This window comes from Juglans regia, chromosome 5 (assembly GCF_001411555.2).
Source record: "Juglans regia cultivar Chandler chromosome 5, Walnut 2.0, whole genome shotgun sequence".
Classification (NCBI taxonomy): Eukaryota; Viridiplantae; Streptophyta; class Magnoliopsida; order Fagales; family Juglandaceae; genus Juglans; species Juglans regia.
Window position 1 is genome coordinate 15,230,078 of NC_049905.1, and position 19,691 is coordinate 15,249,768.

General features: G+C 38.5%; 1 protein-coding gene across 1 annotated transcript; it reads right to left on the reverse strand.

The window, feature by feature from the left end:
• Window positions 1–18,422: 18,422 nt before the first annotated feature.
• On the reverse strand, window positions 18,423–19,150 carry LOC118348440. The gene is made up of 2 exons (XM_035690064.1): window positions 18,537–19,150; window positions 18,423–18,441 (listed from the first exon to the last, which is right to left on the reverse strand). The coding sequence occupies exons 1-2, from the start codon at window positions 19,148–19,150 to the stop codon at window positions 18,423–18,425; spliced, it is 633 nt and encodes a 210-aa protein (XP_035545957.1).
• Between the last annotated feature and the right edge of the window lie 541 nt (window positions 19,151–19,691).

The window sequence follows — 19,691 nt, forward strand, 5'->3', positions numbered from 1 at the left end:
ATATTCTCTTGGGACATAACCACACGTGAATGAAGTTCCACGCGTACACCGAATTTCATGGCACCGAAGGCATGCTGAACAATAGACGACAAGGACTTGGGATAAAGAGAATTAATAGTTGTGTGGATGTGTAATTCTCGTGTAATTATTTAAAAAAAAATAATGAATATAAGATCTATATAAAAAAATAATAATTTTTTAATAATATATTTTACTCTTTTTTAAAATGACTGCAGGATATTTATACACTTTACACATATAATATTATTCTGAAATAAATTATAGCCAGCGAAATCATAAAAATATATTATAATATTAATCCTTCAAAAAACATCACAGCTTTTGTTGACTACCGATACCTTATTAGTCACTGCTTTTTGGAAGGATCAAAACCTAGGTGGTTCTAGTGTAAAGAAACAACAATAGCTATAAAGTTACATGCGTCGTTAATCATAAAAAGTATCCACATATATATATATATAGTCAGTAAATTGTTACGTACGTCGCACTTAATTAGTAGAGGAAAACATTTGCTTAAGCAGTTTTTTTAAGAGAAATTAATCCTATTGCTTAAGCTCTTATGAACAATTCGTCACTAACTCGCTAAGATGTTGGTCTCTCAAGCAAGTCATGTACCTATTACTTCACATATTGCCTCTTCGATCCACTTTGGAAACAGGATCCTTTCATGAAAATATGTGTACTTTGTTTCAAGTTTAATCCGTCACACGTGTAAAACTAATTTTCTCGATAACCTAAGGGACGTTATACCCTAAAAAGACTGTCTAAGTTGTGGTTCGAGTTTTTTTTTTTTGGAGATATTTAAGTCTACTTTGATCACCTAATAAATACTTGTTTGATGTAGGATTTTGTACCCATGCAATAATGTTTTAAATCTCTACCGAACTCGATGTAGGAATTAATGATTTACTGCAAAACTTTTTACATGCAACCTAGGATACCCAAGGACCACCTTGTTGTGAAAACGATGACAATCAAAGCGAAGTAAACACAAGCAAATCAATCACACAATACAAAATTAACGTGGTTTGGCAATTTAGCTATGTCTGTAGAGCTACAAATGATTTTATTATACTGAAGAATCACAAAATACTCTTTGGGGGTGAAATAAACACTATTCACACTGTTTTGTCTACCACACTACTCATAATAAACATATTTATAGTGTCACATATACAGTGGAAACCCTAATTTCACTTTTCTACATTATTTGCTTAAGTAGAGTGTCGAACGAGACTTGAGTGAACTCTCTATCCAATATTTGCTCGAGTGAGCGTCGAAAAACTCTCTTTCTGAATTTCACTTGAGTGAATGTCGAGCGCTTCCCAAGTCGAAACAGTGTCCAAGCCTAATTAAAAATTTGTCAAAAAACCATAACACATTCTTATTGGGCTGGGTCATTAAATCGGGCCGACACACTAACAAACCAGGCTCCACAAACCCAATTGGTGTAATTACAAGATTGGCTTACCCTTCACTATCCTCAAGAATACATGGCTTATATCTCTGCTTTATATCCCAAATGTACCAAACCAAATACCTAATGAACAAAATTAACAACCCGCGTCTATCATTTCTGCAAAACTACTAGTTCAAGTTCCAATTGGAATTTCCATGAATTAAACTTTGAATTTGATATCATCAACATGCCGGTACTGAAGTTCAACCCTAGTCAAGCATTGTTCTCACTATCTAAGGGATTAAATGTTTTTCCAAAAAAGAACAATTTTTAGTTTGTCGTTTTTTCACCTTATGTGGCGTACTAGCTAGCCACCATATTCAGATGATCATCATAGTTTTTCATTCTAATAACATATCACAACTTAAATCTAAAAAATTGCTCATATAGCTCCTTTGATATTTTCATGTCTATGCTCTGATTAAATTATTAATTGTGCTCTGTTAGCATATTTTGTGGGTGTGTGCATATCACGACCTCATGTCGAGATGAGACATTATTTCGGTAGAGCTCTTTTGATTACTTGGGAGTGTGTAAAACTGAGTGACGTTCCCTGGGTTGTCGTCGGGCGACAACGGACTCGAACGATATGGCAACGCTCTTGTGCCGACTCCGTGGCCTCTCTACTGGCAGAGGCTAGAGAATGCCTGGTCACATATGAGCCGGGTGCAAAGTTGGGCATCGCTAGTTACGAAGTCACATACATAGTTGTTACTCATTGTATGACGAAGGGAGTCAGGATATGCGGATGGTCACTAGGGAAGACCATGGTGCATACAATGACGAAATAGATGGAAATGTGTATTTATGGCATGCATAGCATTTTCTTTAAATTGTTGAAAAGAATATTGGCTTTGTGCAATTATTATAAATCTCTTGTTTTTCCAAATGCTGTGATATGTCCAATTTTTTCATGTTTTTATTTTTGGGTGTCATTCTATCGGTTTTATTTACGGAGATTGCAAAATCTCATTGTGGTGTTCTCACATATGGTTCTGCTCTGTGGAATTGTAAACTTTAATATAGAGGACGATCATGAGCTTGGAGGACCTGCCCCACTTGAGGAGTGAAGATTTGAGGACTTTTTCTTTATGTAGCTCGTTTTAGCATTTACTTATCTAGTTTAATGACTGTATTAATTTATAGATTATTTTGTTGGAGTTTGTAATTTGTATTTCTGGTACTATTAGCAGTTCAGACTGTTCCTCAATGTCGTGACTCCCTCCAAATCATACTTGGGGTTGAGAGCACCGCACAAAATCATTCCATCCCTCAAACTTTAGATCTGTGGGTTCTGTCAAATTCGCTTCAACCGGATTGTTTTTTACATTTTAGTTTACCGAAGTCAAAACCCTTAAACCACTGCATATAGCTCCTGTCATGCTGACGCGTTGAAACCTGCTTACATACTGTGGAGGCCGGTTAAGTGACCATCTTCCACGGTGGAATTAATCACTGCTCACACGCTGCATATAACTCCTGTCATGTCCAGTCGTTTCTTTAGAGATCCCAGATGTAAAGTGGACTCTGATGTCTGCAATTTATATCGAAATATTACAAACCAGTTACATCGCTAGGTCGATTCCACTAGCATAGTAAAATGGCATGGAAATGATGTCCAGCGATAAAAAGTTAGTAGGGTTGCATCGGTTTGTTTGCTGGAAAAGGGTTAACAGTACAGAATCTGAAACGTCAAATCATATAGGTTTGGATGTATGCGTTGCGCTTCGCGAGTGGGTCTTGTCTGAAAGATAGATGGATCATTTAACTTTCTTAGCTTTTTTATAAAAACAATAAATGTGGACTGTCATGTCACAATATTTTTTTCATATTTCTATATGGAAGAAGGCAGAGGCGCTGGCATTAGAACCAGACACAGCGAGCAGAGAACGACAGAGAAGGTCAGCCCGGTGATTTAACCTTTTTCTTTTCCTTGTTGCAGCCTAACATCAACGCACGCTGGCTTGAAATACTTTCGCATGATTCCCCACCCCATGCGTGTAAGAATATATCTAAAATGTCTAATGTTGAATTGATAACCCTACCCCACTGCTGAGTACTGGCTCGCAGAATTAGACACCATGCACATCGGCCTTTTCCAACTTTCAGAAAAGGAGGCACACGATTTATTTGAAATTTATGGTTCATGATGTACAAATGCCATCTTTTTTTTTAAAAGTTCTGTTAATAATCAATTAGTAGTTGTGTAAATGAGTATATAAATATATATGTTAAAATTTATTATAGTTATAAAAAATTAAATGTTAGTATTTTATTATGTAGAAACTTTTTGCATTTTCGACGTCAACAATGTGTTAATAGTCAAGTTTGCAAAATAAATTTTTATATGAAAAGCAAAATCGATAGTGGGAGAAATTCTAGTCTCGATATCATGTAAGTTAAAATCTTGATTATCGATTGATGTCATTTTTTAGATCAGATAGTCATTAATTGGTCAGATAATTATAATGTGATGATAATAGAGATGTGTTTCCATACATATGAGAAAATAAATAAGACACGATCTTACGAGATTCGATTATAATTACAGGGACATGGAAGTATTCCACTATGAAGATGTGTACATGTTAAGCTCTTTGTCTGTTATAAGGTAAAATGGGGGAGACCAGGGACGTATATATGTTAGGAAAAAGCCAGCCCTTAGCCATTTTAAAGGGAGTCGCTAAAGTGTTCCCACATTCAAGTTATGTTCCCCACATTTTATTTCCCAGTTCTTATAGATGTTGAAGTGTCTCGCTAAGATGCCATTGAGAATACGAAGAGTTGCTCATAATTGTGGTCTTCGCCTTTCAATGTTATACATCTTTCTGGCTACTTATAGTTCTATTACGAATACTCATGGCTTCATTTTATATATTATTAGTGTCCAATATCTATCTTACCTTATTAGCTGGCGGATGTTCTTTATTGAGGTTGTCTAGTCTATCAAATTGGGATTGTGGAAACCCTAGTGACAACTGTTTTGAGTTGAGGGTGTGGGCACCGAGATTTGGACGTCCATATATAGGAGTCTCAAGCATGTGACTCCAAGGAGACTCACTATGGCGCCCCATTCTATGGTAAAAGACCTAGCGAGAATCTATGGTGCCAATCGGCAACACCCAAGGTTCGAATCGGATTAGGCATGCAATATTCATTGGGAAATGCACAATAAGTCTAAACGTTAAGTACCATAAGTCTATAAACCATAAATACATTCTCACAATATCCACAGGTCAGTTCGTTCCTTAAATAACTATACACATTGTAACAGCCTGCCAGAAATTTAGTTAATGGATTTGGGCTTCCCGAAAAGATTTTATGAGTCAAGAGACCAATTAGGTTTTAGTTTGTTAGTATAGTCAACCTATCCACTATGGCGACAAAAGTGCCTTTTTAATTATTTGAGACACTTCGGAGTATGAGAAATGAATTGCACCATTAGTCTCAGATAATTATTTACGATTTTACGGTGCAATAATATGTTTTCCGCTTTCTGAATGAAAAGTGCTCGGGAATAACTTTTCATTTATTTAGGCATTTAGGAGTCAAATTTTTTGGAAGGAATTGTACCACTAGACTTGTATGAGTATTTAGTTTATGGTACAATGTAAATTTTCGTAATTTTTTAGGTGAATAGTAACACCCGGGATAGCGCCATGTGGCACCCGGTTCAGATGATTTTAAAATCGTTATATGGATTGTCCAAAACAGCCTTGGGGAGTATTTGGTGGACACTTTGCACAATGAGGAATTATGAGTTGGGAATCATGTGAAGGAATGGAAGGCAAATCAAGCCAATTGATCATGCCACTTGAGTCAAACATTATTTGATATGAACCCGTGGGAATGAATTCCCTTGAAGCCACAATCAATTTGAAAACTCCCCAAGAAAGTCAAAAATCAAGTCACGGATGGAGAATCTAGACCCGATGAGAACCCGTTTCAAGAATCTAGATTATATCAAAATCTAGACCCGTTGAAGAACCCGTCTCAAGAACTCAAATTACAAGGGAGGAACGCCACAAAGGTTGTGATTTACCTTTGATAAGTTCAAGAGTTCAATCAAGAACAAGAGGAGAAAACTCAACTCACAAATAAAATTCAATATTGTCTAACTCTCAAATGAGACTACAAAGAGTTTTTAAAGCCAAATCTAATCAAAACCCTAGCCAAAATAATGTCCCTTTTACCCAAAATTACCCTTGATGAACAGTACCGGTTACAGTACGTGCGGCTACAATAACCCCTACAATAAATTGATGAAACCCTAGTTCCTAAAATGTAACTTTCCAAATAAGTCATTGGCCAAAATACAAGGCCTTCCCAAAAACATAGTTCAAAAGAAATAAGACATGTGAGCCAAGCATCTTCAAGCCCACTTATTCTAAACTAATAAAATAAATCATTTAACCAAATTGGAAGCCTCCAATAACAATAGGCCGTATCTCTAAGTCATGTTTTCCACAGCTTGAATAAAGTGGATCAAAGCTGGTGCTTCTTCTTTCAGACCCATCTTCAGTGTTGGGCTCTTGCTGGCTTCATCCCAAGTGGATTGCACCAATCCTTGCATTGCTTCCTTGATCTTCTTGGCCCTTGATCTTGTAATTGGCCCATCTGGAACTTGCAAAGGATCTTTAAGAGTAGGCCCACCTTGGTTCCTATCATTCCCCCTCTCCTCAAAAGGATTCGGCCTCGAATCTTCACCTACATCAAAAGGAGAAAGATTAGAAACATTGAAAGTTGCAGAAACTTTATACTCACCTGGAAGATCCACTTTATATGCATTGTTATTAATTTTCTCAAGAATTTGGAAAGGTCCATCTCCTCGAGGATGCAACTTAGTCCTTCTATGGGCAGGGAATCTTTCTTTGCGCATGTGAACCCAAACCCAATCTCCTGGTTCAAAGATGACACACCTTCGTCCTTTATTGGCTTGGGAAGCAACCCTTTCATTCTTTTGGGCAATTTGAAGCCGTACCCTCTCATGAAGTGACTTCACCAACTCCGCCTTCTTTTGTCCATCCAAACTACTCATGTCATCAACAGGTAAAGGCATCAAATTCAAAGGAGTAAGTGGATTAAATCTATAAACAATTTCAAAATGAGAGTATGAAGTAGTAGTATGCATCGTCCTATTATATGCAAACTCTATAAATGGCAAACAATCCTCCCAAGTTTTTAAATTCTTATGAACAACAGTGCGTAACAGCTGAGTTAAAGTCCTATTAATTATTTCAGTCTGACCATCAGTCTGTGGATGACAAGTAGTGGAAAATAAGAGCTTAGTACCCAATTTCCCCCACAACACCTTCCAAAAGTAGCTAAGGAATTTAACATCCCTATCAGAAACAATACTCCTAGGTACACCATGGAGTCGCACTATCTCCCGGAAAAACAAGTCAGCTATGTTTGTTGCATCATCTGTTTTATGGCATGGAATGAAATGTGCCATCTTACTGAATCTATCCACAACAACAAAAATAGAATCTCTACCCCTTTTGGTCCTAGGCAGCCCCAAAACAAAGTCCATAGATATGTCTACCCATGGCTCACTAGGAACGGGTAAGGGTGTATACAACCCATGTGGCAAAACCTTAGATTTGGCCTTTCTACATGTAATGCACCTTCCACAAATACGGTTAACATCTCTCTTCATCTTAGGCCAAAAGAAATGTTCGTGCAAAATGTCTAAAGTTTTCTTGACACCAAAGTGTCCCATTAATCCCCCACCATGTGCCTCACGCACCAATAACTCACGCATAGAACAATTTGGCAAACAAAGTTTGCTTTCTTTAAACAAATAACCATCATGCTTGTAAAACTTACCAAATGCCGCCTTATCACATGCCACATACACATTTGAAAAATCAGCATCATCGGCATACATGTCTTTCACGTATTCAAACCCAAGCATTTTGGCACTTATAGAAGTAAGAAGTACATACCTCCGGGATAGAGCATCAGCAACAATGTTCTCCCTACCTTGCTTGTAACGGATGACATAGGGAAAGGTCTCAATGTATTCCATCCATCTAGCATGCCTTTTATTCAACTTACCTTGACCCTTGAGATGCTTCAATGATTCATGATCGGTATGGATCACAAATTCCCTTGGCCATAGGTAGTGTTGCCAAGTCTCTAATGCACGAACAAGAGCATAAAGCTCTTTGTTATAAGTAGGGCACTTCAGGGATGCCCCACTTAACTTTTCACTGAAGAAGGCTATGGGCCGCCTATCCTGCATCAAAACGGCTCCAATCCCTATTCTTGAGGCATCACATTCAATCTCAAAAGCTTTGTTAAAATCAGGTAATGCTAACATAGGTGCAGAGCACAACCTTTCTTTAATAGTGGCAAAAGCATTCTCTTGATTAACCCCCCAATGAAACCCAACATTCTTTTTAATTACCTCAGTGAGTGGTGCAGCAATGGTGCTGAAGTCTTTAACAAAACGCCGATAAAAGCTAGCTGAAAGCTTCTCTTATCTCAGTGATGCTTTTTGGCGTTGGCCACTCCTTGATGGCCTTGACTTTCTCTTCATCCACCTCAATACCCTTTGTACTAACAACGTAACTAAGAAAAACAACTTTTTCCATGCAAAAGGCACATTTCTTGAAATTAGCATACAACTTTTCACATCTCAACACATCAACACATATCTCAAATGCTCAATATGTTCATTTAAGTTCTTGCTGTACACTAAGATATCATCAAAGTACACAACCACAAACTTGCCTATGAATGCACGCAGGACATGGTTCATTAATCTCATGAAAGTACTGGGCGCATTTGTAAGTCCAAATGGCATAACCAACCATTCATAAAGCCCATACTTAGTCTTAAAAGCAGTTTTCCATTCATCACCCTCTTTCATTTTAATTTGATGGTACCCAATTTTAAGATCAATTTTACTGAAAATACATGAGCCATGCAATTCATCAAGCATATCATCCAATCTAGGAATGGGATGGCGATACTTTACCGTGATATTGTTGACCGCCATGCAATCAATGCACATCCTCCAAGTCCCGTCCTTCTTTGGCACTAGTAGCACTGGTACTGCACAAGGGCTCATGCTCTCCCTCACGTACCCCTTGCTCATCAAATCCTCAACTTGCCTCTGAAGCTCCTTTGTCTCCTCTGGATTACTCCTATAGGCTGGTCGGTTTGGAATAGCAGCCCCGGGCACAAAATCAATCTGGTGCTCAATGCCTCTAATGGGTGGCAACTCATTTGGCATCTCTTCCGGGAATACATCCTCAAACTCCTGCAACAAGGAAACAGCCAAACTAGGAAGAGACTGATTAGTTTCATCAAGAGTAAGATAAGACTCTTTATAGACAAGAAAAATCATAGGGCGATCTGCGAAGAAAGCCCTCTTAACCTCACTCTCTCTTGCATAGAAACTCACTTTTGCCTTTCCTTTTCTCTCAGAAGACTCTCTTTCTTTTTTCTCTCGTGGCTCCACTCTTTTTTCTTTACTCTCAGCCACCTCTCTACTTTCTTTTTCACTCTTTCTTTTATGCTCATATTCACTCTCACTCTTTCTTTTTTGCTCAATCTCTTTTTCACTCTTCCTTTTTTGATTACTCTCATTTTCACTCTTTCTCTTCTAATCACTCTCATTTTCACTCTTTCTTTTTTGAGCAACCTCACTTTTCAATTTCAGTTGGTCCTCATAGACCTGGCTTGGAGTTAAAGGAGCAAGTTTAATTGTTTTGCCCTCCTTTTCAAAGCTGTACATGTTCTTGAACCCATCATGTGTCACTCTCCTATCATACTGCCACGGCCTCCCCAACAAAATATGGCCCGCATGCATAGGCACAACATCACAAAGCACCTCATCTTGATACTTCCCAATAGAAAAAGTAACTAACACTTGTTTATCCACCCTAACCTCTCCACAATCATTCAACCACTGCAATTTGTATGGTCTAGAGTGTTTTAAGGTTGGTAAATTCAATTTCTCAACCAAAGTAGTGCTAGCCACATTAGTACAACTCCCTCCATCAATGATCATACTACATACCTTATTGTTGACATGGCATCTAGTATGGGAAATGTTCTCTCTCTGTTGCTCTGCATCATCCACCTTAATGTGTGCATTAAGAGCACGCCTGGCAACAAGAGACTCACCTGTCACAGGGTATACCACTCCATCATCATCACTAGCATCATCCAACTCGGGCACCTCATCACTATCATCCTCACTCTCAGTCATCACCTCCCCATTGTCACGCATAATCATCACCCTCCTATTTGGACATTGAGAAGCAATGTGCCCTGAACCCAAACACTTAAAACATTTGATATCTCTATTCCGTGAAGGTTGGGATTCTACCTTGGGTTTGTTGCTAGTTCCCTCATCTTTTCCCTTAGGTGGTTCGGTCTTTCTCTTTGCTTCAGCTGGATCATTCCTATCCCATTTTGATTTCCAAGTAGTGCTAGAAACCGAAGTGTACCTTGCTGTCCCTTTTCTCTTTAATTGCCTCTCCACCTTCATAGCCATGTGCACCATGTCCTCTATCTCCACATAATGCTGTAATTCAATTACATTGGCTATGTCCCTATTCAACCCACTCAAAAATCTAGCCATGGTGTCCTCTCGGTCCTCCTCTACATTAGCCCGAATTATCGCCACCTCCATCTTCTTATGGTAATCCTCCACACTCCTAGACCCCTATGTAAGATTTTGTAATTTCTGGAAAAGGTCTCTATAGTAATGGCTAGGAACAAATCTCCGCCTCATGAGAGCTTTCAACTCTCCCCATGTCTCTATAGGCCTCTCATAATTCCTTCTCCTATTGGTCACTAATTGATCCCACCAAATAATAGCATAATCAGTGAACTCAATTACCGCCAACTTCACTTTCTTCTCCTCAGAGTAATTATGGCAATCAAACTCCAACTCTATTTTTTTCTCCCACTCTAGATAAACCTCAGGGTCAGTTCTACCTTGGAAAGATGGTATTTTCATTTTGATGCTACCAAGGTCTCTATCTACACCATCCCGACCCCTTAGATTCCCCTCAAGTGCTCTTTCATGCCTAACTCCTCTATTTCTACCTGACCCAACGTCAGATGCTAAATCTTCCTCTTCCTCACCATCTCATTCATTCTCATACTGATTTTCAACTCTATACTCACGTCGCCTCCTATCCCTCCTACCTTGTAAATTTCTAATCGCTGCTTCTTGATGATCCATCTTATCCCTCATTTCACCCAACACCAAGTTCAACCGCTCAAACTGTTGTTGCATGGCTTGCAACACAAATGATGAGTTATCTGCTCTCCCTCTTGGTGATGCGCTACTCCGATGAAACATTATCAGGTGCTACACAAAAGAATGTTAGTGACAAAAAAAAAGTAAACCTCACACACTCCCTCACGTGTTTATACTCGAATAATGACACTCCACTCGTGTTTCACTCTTAATTGGCTTTTTTCGATAATAGTCTCACACTCTCTTTGCCTTTTACCACAAGAGTTTTCGCACTCAAGTTCTTTAAGAACTAATTAACTCAATCAAGACAAAGCAACCTTGTCTTATCCCAACTAGTAATTAGGTCCAAGAAACAAGAACAAGAGAAACACGGAAGGAGTGAAAAAAAAAATGGCATGTGAATCAAGGAAATTATACGAATGAAACAGTAACAATAAGACAATATACCAACTAGAATCACCCCCTTTGATGATAAGGCTCAAGAAAAAAAATCTCGAATTTTTTTTCTTTTTCTTTTCACGATTTTTTTTTTCCTCTTCCTTTCTTTTCTTTTCTTTTCTTTTCTTTTCACCAACTGATTTGATCACAATCAAGAATAAGCAGTTGAGAAAAACCTTAACAATAACTCAAAAACCCTTGGGCAAGTGATATACGGCAGCCCCTAGAATAAGAGATTTCAGCCAACACAAACCCTAGAACAATGAATTTCAGCAACCCTAACAATAGTGAAGAAATCTGCTAACCACCACTATTTTCTTTTTTTTGTAATCAATCCTAGAACAATGATGCCCTAGAATTAAATATGCAAGAAATAAAAGATAGAATAAGACCTGATTGGAAACCTTGCTCTGAATACCAAATGATATGAACCCGTGGGAATGAATTCCCTTGAACCCACAATCAATTTGAAAACTCCCCAAGAAAGCCAAAAATCAAGTCACGGATGGAGAATCTAGACCCGATGAGAACCCGTTTCAAGAACCTAGATTATATCAAAATCTAGACCCGTTGAAGAACCCGTCTCAAGAACCCAGATTACAAGGGAGGAACGCCACAAAGGTTGTGATTTACCTTTGATAAGTTCAAGAGTTCAATCAAGAACAAGAGGAGAAAACTCAACTCACAAATAAAATTCAATATTGTCTAACTCTCAAATGAGGCTACAAAGAGTTTTTAAAGCCAAACCTAATCAAAACCCTAGCCAAAATAATGCCCCTTTTACCCAAAATTACCCTTGATGAACAGTACCGGCTACAGTACGCGCGGCTACAGTAACCCCTACAATAAATTGATGAAACCCTAGTTCCTAAAATGTAACTTTCCAAATAATCCCTTGGCCAAAATACAAGGCCTTCCCAAAAATATAGTTCAAAAGAAATAAGACATGTGAGCCAAGCATCTTCAAGCCCACTTATTCTAAACTAATAAAATAAATCATTTAACCAAATTGGAAGCCTCCAATAACAATAGGCCGTATCTCTAAGTCATGTCTTCCACATCTTGAATAAAGTGGATTAAAGCTGGTTCTTTTTCTTTCAGACCCATCTTCAGTGTTGGGCTCTTGTTGGCTTCATCTCAAGTGGATTGCACCAATCCTTGCATTGCTTCCTTGATCTTCTTGGCCCTTGATCTTGTAATTGGCCCATCTGGAACTTGCAAAGGATCTTTAAGAGTAGGCCCACCTTGGTTCCTATCATTATTTCATCCAACCAAATACTTTGTAGCCAACCAAAAGAGGGTTTGAACCCTAGTGAAGCTCCAAACCATTAAGAACCGATTGAAAGCCCAAATCCGTGGAAGAAACCGAAACCCTAAATGGTTTCTCAAATCCTAAACCACTTGATTTTTGCTTAAGTGTTTAATCACTTAATTAAATAACTTTCACATGCTATTAACTATTCAAATCCTTTCTATTACACTCTCATTTAGCCTTTTATCCCTTGGTAATTTTATTGGGCAAAGAAAAATTGAAATTGGGTTTGATCAAAACTGAAGCCCTAAACCAAACGCCATATATACCCTAAAGTGAGGCCCATTCGGTTTGGCCCAACAAAAACCACCACCAATGCAAAACTTCTTGATGATGTTTCCCCCACCACCCAAGGCAATCCTATGCCTGACATGTCAACCCAAATAGTGCATCTATGGGAGGCCAAAAAGCCACCCACAATCAACCCTCCCCACTCGGCTGCAACACTCGAAACCATGGGCTGAGTAGCCCATGGTTTTGTCCATTGTTTTGGTTGCAAAACCCACATCATGAGGTCACTCAGCCATCCCCCCCATCAGCCCTTTCTTCCTATAAAGGATGCATTTCCCTCACTTTTTGGTTTGTTTTCATTCACTTATTTGGAGAGAACTCCGGTGAGAGTTTCATATGGCTTTTTTTTTTTTTTTTTTGCAATTCTTGCTTTGCATTTCCCAACCCTTTATAAATGGATTCTGATAAAACCTCCTTCATATGATTTGTTCATCTTTGAGGGTTGTTTGCATTGATATATTTTGTGTAAATTTTCCTAGAGTTTTGATTGGTTAAAATTGGGTGACAATTTGGATGATGGTGTGAAATCGTGATGTTTTGATTAATTTTTTGATAAGTTTCGTTGTAGATATTGATATTATGACATTCTAACTTATTTTTATACATGTTATGAGTTGATACAAAGCATGTTAGCATTTATATTAAAGAGATATACACATTTTCTTTGAGGTTGAAACTGGAACACACAAACATTTTTTGTTTGGGGGTTGTGATGTTTATTGGTTCTGGAAACCTAGTCCAATGTCTATGAAATTCATATGTGTTTTTCTTAAGATCTTTCTTTATGTGTTATTTTTTAAGAGAGTTGGTTTAAATCTTTGTTGGAAGCGTGTTTTTCTTGTAAAGGTTTTCATTAGAACCCAAACTTGAAGCTTTCGGGTTAATGGTTGTGTTTTTTTGAAGTTTAGCCATGTGCTTTTAGATTTAACGCTTATATCAAGTTAGAACTTGAATATGAGGTATATGATTTTTCTCTTGAAGGTTTATTTCATGAAATTTTTGGATTTAGTGATTTTGATCTAAAGTCAAAACATGCAGTACTCAGTTTGAACTTAGTGTGCAAACTGATTAGTTTGGTGATAAGTTTTGTGATTTTGGTTGCTGTTTATGGAATGATTATCACTTAGATTCATAATCATGTTAAAAGTGTGTTTATGGAATTTTAGAGTTCTTGGAATTGATTTAGAATGTGTTAGGCTAAGAACATCAAGGATTTGTTCTATTTGAACAAAACTTGTCTTGGCTTTTTGTTTGCATGAGGAGTTAATGATTTTTATGGAATGTATGTCTTAGCATGATTTTAGAAAATAGCATATGATTTTAAGTGTTGCATAAACCGGTTTAAGCAGGAACATTGAAGTTTTGATGAATTGCAACAAAAATCAAAATTTTAGCTTTAATCTGATTTGGCCAAGGCATGGTTTGCATAGTTGTGCTTAGTTAAAACTTTTATGATGAGATATTTGGATTTATGACAAAAAATAACCAAGGAAAGTAAATTTTAGTAAGATTTGGAGTTAGGATGCAAAATCCATATTTTAGGGGCAAAATTATAATTTCCCACAAATAGAGGGGTAAATTTGTAATTTAGCCATAAGTCAATAAATTTTCATATTTCTAAGTATTTAGTGAGAGTTTCTAACCTTTAGAAATATCTTATTTTAGTTCATGCTACAATTGTGTATTTTTGTATGTATGGTGTAGGCCATAAATGTAATATTCTTGTCACTTATGATTATTGTAAATGTTCTATTATGCCATGCCATGTTAATTATTTCAAGTACATGCTTATCTGTTGTAACACCCCACCAAAGTCTACCAAGAGGCCCTATGGATAATGAACCTTGTTGTAGGAATTACTATCCTTAAGGAAGGATAAATCCCAATACACTTTAAGAACTTTTTTCCTTAGGAAAAGAATGGGCTAAAAATATAGAGAGATAAATCCAGTCTACTGAGGATAAAACATAGGATAGGCCCAAGGTAAAGCCCATGAGATAAGGCCAAAGGGTAGGCCCAAAGACCAAAGAAGAAGCCTAAAACCTAAGATGAACTTAGGAGGCCCAAAACCTATTGGGTCGACGACCAAATTAGAAGGCCCAACCCAAATGGGCCCAAGGCTCAAACTAGAAGGCAAAAACCGAATGGGCCAACCCAAATGAGAAGCCTATAGACCCTAATCCGCCAAAAGCCCATTTAGAAGACCATAAGCTAGGACCAAATCAAATGGACCAAGGCCCAATTGAGGCCCAATGCTAGGCCCAGCCAAGTGGGTTGAAGCCCAAACCCAAACCCAAACCTAGCCCAATACACTAAACTTAGGGCCAAAGTTGCCCAACTTGGAGGCCAAGTTTAGGAAACTTGCTCCATACCTCTCACTTTAGGAAATCTACTAAGGGGCACCTAAGAGAATACTTGGTGGCCAAGTATTACTCTTCCAAGATTCTAACAGACAAAAATCTGAAAATTTGTAAGATAATCAAAGATCAACTACAATAGGAGGCAATCGACCATTAAGATCTTTTAAGGAAAATTCTTCAAAAACTTAAATTATACTTATTACAATTTTTTTTGATAGGAAATAGACATAATTTCATTCATGAAATTGAAGTTACAGTTGTACTGGTCAATACAGAGAAAAATTTAGATTACAAGCCAAACTACTTTTTTTTTTTTTTTAACATAATACTACTTTCATTAACAACAAGAGTTAATCATTACATAATTTTTCCAACATAATGTCGCTAGCTATAATCATAGGACAGTCCTCCATCCAAACCATCTCCTCTCCAACATTAAAGGCTAATCTAGCAAGTTTGTGAGCAATGTTGTTTGCCTCTCTATACACAAACCGTATATCCCAATTCATTCTCCCAACCATTACTCTCCTCACATCATCAATTATACAACCATAGACAGCTCCTATTTCATCCCCATTTCTTGTTGCATTCACTATTAATTGTGAGTCTCCTTCTAACATAACATCAGAGAAACCCATTTCACTACAAAAGATTGCTGCCCTCCTTAGTCCGAGAGCTTCAGCTACATTTGGATTGCTGTTATGAGAAAATCTGGTGCAGAGGCAGGCCAGAACATCCTCGTTTGAGTCCCTAACCACCACGCCTATTCCAACACTATTGTTCTTTGCATCCACAGCAGCATCCCAGTTAGCTTTTATCATTGATCCTTCTGGCTTTTCCCATTTAGTCATCCTCCTGTCTGTATTACTTCTCATTTGAGTTTTCTGTAGCTGGTCCTGGGCCATCTTATATTCCTCTAGTCCCTGCATAGCAGCACAAATGATATCTTTCGGGTGATCAAATTTTTTCTCAAATATTAGAGTGTTTCTTCTCATCCACAACTTCCTCATGATACATGCTACCAATTCCACTTCCTCTATCTTCAATTTTGCATTAATCTTTCCCCACAGATCTACAAATTCAGGCTCTGAAACGCCCCATTTATGCACTGGGCTATTACCTTCAGACCACACATCTGATGCAGCTGGGCAGCTCCACACCGCATGCAATATTGTCTCAGTTTCCCTCTCACAGATTGGGCATATATCAGATCTTGTGATTTGTTTCTTGTATAGATTTTGTTTTGTAGGTAACAAGTTATGAGCTGCCCTCCATAAGAAGTGCTTCACCACATTTGGGATATTCAAACCCCACATCATTTTCCATACATTCCCGGCCCAGCTTCCCTTTGATGTTTCCCCTTTTCTCTTTCTCATATCTTCATGTTCAATGTGATAGGCACTCTTGACAGAAAACTTTCCATCTTTGGATCCCCCCCACACCACTCTATCTATAGAACCCCATTTACTCAATGGGATGCCACAAATGATTTCAGCTTCCTCCCTATTAAAAGTGTCGAATATGAGGTCCTTTTTCCACACTCCTTCTTCAACATCAATAAGCTGCTGCACTTTAGCATCAGCAGGCAGATTTTTAATCATTGATTGAACCCTGTGGGAAGGTTGAGTTGGTAGCCATTTATCCTCCCAAATTCTTATGTTGCTGCCATTTCCCACTCTCCACAAGAGCCCCTTTTTCAGTAGTCCCATTGAAGACCACAAGCTTCTCCATATGAAGGATGTTCCATGCCCAAGCTTTGCATCAACCATACTAACCTTCTTGAAATACTTCTCTTTCATGACCTTTGTCACCAAAGACTCCGGTTGTTTTAGCAATCTCCAGCATTGCTTTGCAAGCATTGCCTTATTAAAACACTCAAATTCTCGGAATCCCAGACCTCCATTGCATTTAGAAGCTCCCATGTTAGACCAACTCCTCCATTGAATCTTTTTTTCATTTTGTTTATGGCCCCACCAAAATCTTGACAAGAGGGAAGCTAGCTCCTTGCAAAGTTTTTGTGGAAGTCTGAAAACACTCATAGGAAATGTCGGGATAGCTTGCACTACAGCTTTTAATAAAACCTCTTTTCCAGCTTGTGAAAGAAATGAGTTCTTCCAGCTGCTCAATTTTGTCCACACTCTTTCCTTCACACTCCTAAAGGTATTATATCTTGATTTGCCCACCATGGCTGGTAGCCCAAGATATCTTTCATAACTGCCACAAATGGACACCCCAGCTACCCTCTTAATATTTGCTTTAGAAATACCAGCAGTGTTTGAGCTAAAGAACATTGAAGTTTTTTGCATGTTAAGACTCTGACCCGAAGCTTGCTCATACTTTTTCAATAATTTTTTTATTCTCAGCCATTCCTCTACCTTTGCTCTTCCAAAGATTACACAGTCGTCAGCAAACAGTAGGTGACTGATTCTAGTTCCCCCTCTTGACACATTCACTCCTCTTATTTCTCCTCTAGCATCCGCTGCATTAATCATTGAACTCAATCCTTCAGCACAAAGGATAAACAAATAAGGGGAAATGGGATCTCCTTGTCTTATCCCCCTCGTAGGCATTAGCTTCTTCCCAGGCTCCCCATTGATCAAGATTGAGTAAGACACTGAAGTAGTGCATCTCATAATCAGAGATATCCATTTGTCCCCAAATCCCATTTTTCTCATGATTCCCTCCAAATATCTCCACTCTATCCTATCATAAGCTTTGGAGATGTCTAATTTGAGAGCCATACTGCCAACTCTACCTTTTTGTCTAGTTTTCATTGTATGCAGGGTCTCATATGCTATCATTACATTATCCGTTATTAGTCTTCCCGGGATGAAAGCACTTTGATTGCTGGAAATGATGGCAGGCAGTATCTTCTTCAATCTATTTGCAAGAATCTTTGATGCAAGCTTGTATAACACATTACAAAGGCTTATAGGACGATAATCACTTGGTGCAGATGGGTTATTGACTTTTGGGATCAACGCTAAAAAAGTGTTATTCACATCTTCATTCAAATCTTGCTCCCCATTAAGGAAATCCAGCACTGCTCTACTTACCTCCTCTCCCACTATGCTCCAATATGCTTGATAAAAGCAAGCACCATATCCGTCAGGACCAGGGGATTTCAGAGATCCCATATGTTTTAGTGCTTCCTCGACCTCAATCTTAGTAAACTCCTTCTGTAGCTCTGTATTCATCACCTCAGTCACTCTTGGTTCTATCTCCTTCAGACATTCCTCAATTGCCTCTGTAGATGGCTGTGTGGTGCAGAATATGGACTTGAAATATTCATAAAAAACCTCTTCGATTCCTTCTTTATCTGTCACCATCCTCCCTGCAACATTTTTAACCTCCATTATCTGATTCTTTTTTCTTCTTTGAGTAGCACAAGAGTGGAAATATTTTGTGTTTTTGTCACCCAGCTGATACCATGCTTTCTTGGCTCTCTGCCGCCATTTGAGATCTTCCTGCCCCAGCAAAGCCCCCATCTCTTCTTGAAGTTTTCTTATTAGTTCAGCATTATGAGGCCCTTCACTTTCTTGTTTCCTTTTCAGCCATTCAGTTTTTTGCTTCAACAAATTTACCACCTCTTTATCTTTTGAATTACCCCACCTAATTAAAACTCCTTTGCATCCAATCAGCTTTCTTTGGATATTCCTAATCGGGTTTGGATCTGCATCAGCCCTCCTCCATGCCCTATCTACCACCCCAACACCCTCCTCATCCCTTATCCATTTTGCTTCAAATCTAAACACCCTTCTTCTCTTTCTATTCACTAAGAATTGCTGTCTCAAGTCAAGCATTAAGGCCATATGATCTGATTGGACTACATTCAGAGTCTCCACCACTCTATCACAAAAAAGTTCAGACCATTTTTGATTAGCTACAGCCCTATCGAGTCTCTCCTTAGTAAAAGTGCTGTCCATGTGCTTGTTGCTCCACGTGTATTTGTTTCCCTTCCACCCTAAATCAAATAGTCTATTATCATCCAAAGCTTTCCTAAAATCAGCCATCTGAGTCTCTGCCCTGGGTCTGCCCCCCATTTTTTCAGATTGACACAAAATCTCATTGAAATCTCCTATTACACACCAAGGTATTTCACAATCAGAATTTAATAATGATAATAGATCCCAAGTGTTTTTTCTTTTGCTCACCATTGGATGCCCATAGAAGCCTGAGAGCAGCCACGACATTTTCTTCTCTTCACTCCTCACCATTGCATTAATATGATGTTGAGAATAGCTAAGAATTTCCACCTCTTTTTCCTTGCACCACAGCAATGCCAGCCCCCCTTTTCTCCCCATCGAGTCCACAACTAAACATCCCTCCCATCCCAGTCTCCTTTTAACTCCCTCAACCTTACTAGCTACTAGTTTTGTCTCCATCAAGAAGACTATATTGGGTGTCTTATCCTTCACCAGTAGGAGAAGGTTCTGAACTGTTCGGGGGTTCCCAAGCCCCCGACAGTTCCAACTAAGTATTTTCATTGTTGTTGGTGGAGCTGACTAGCAGCCTCCACCAACATCACATCATGTTTTGAAACTCCCTCCTCCATACATGCTTTCCCTTTTTTTGATGCTCCCT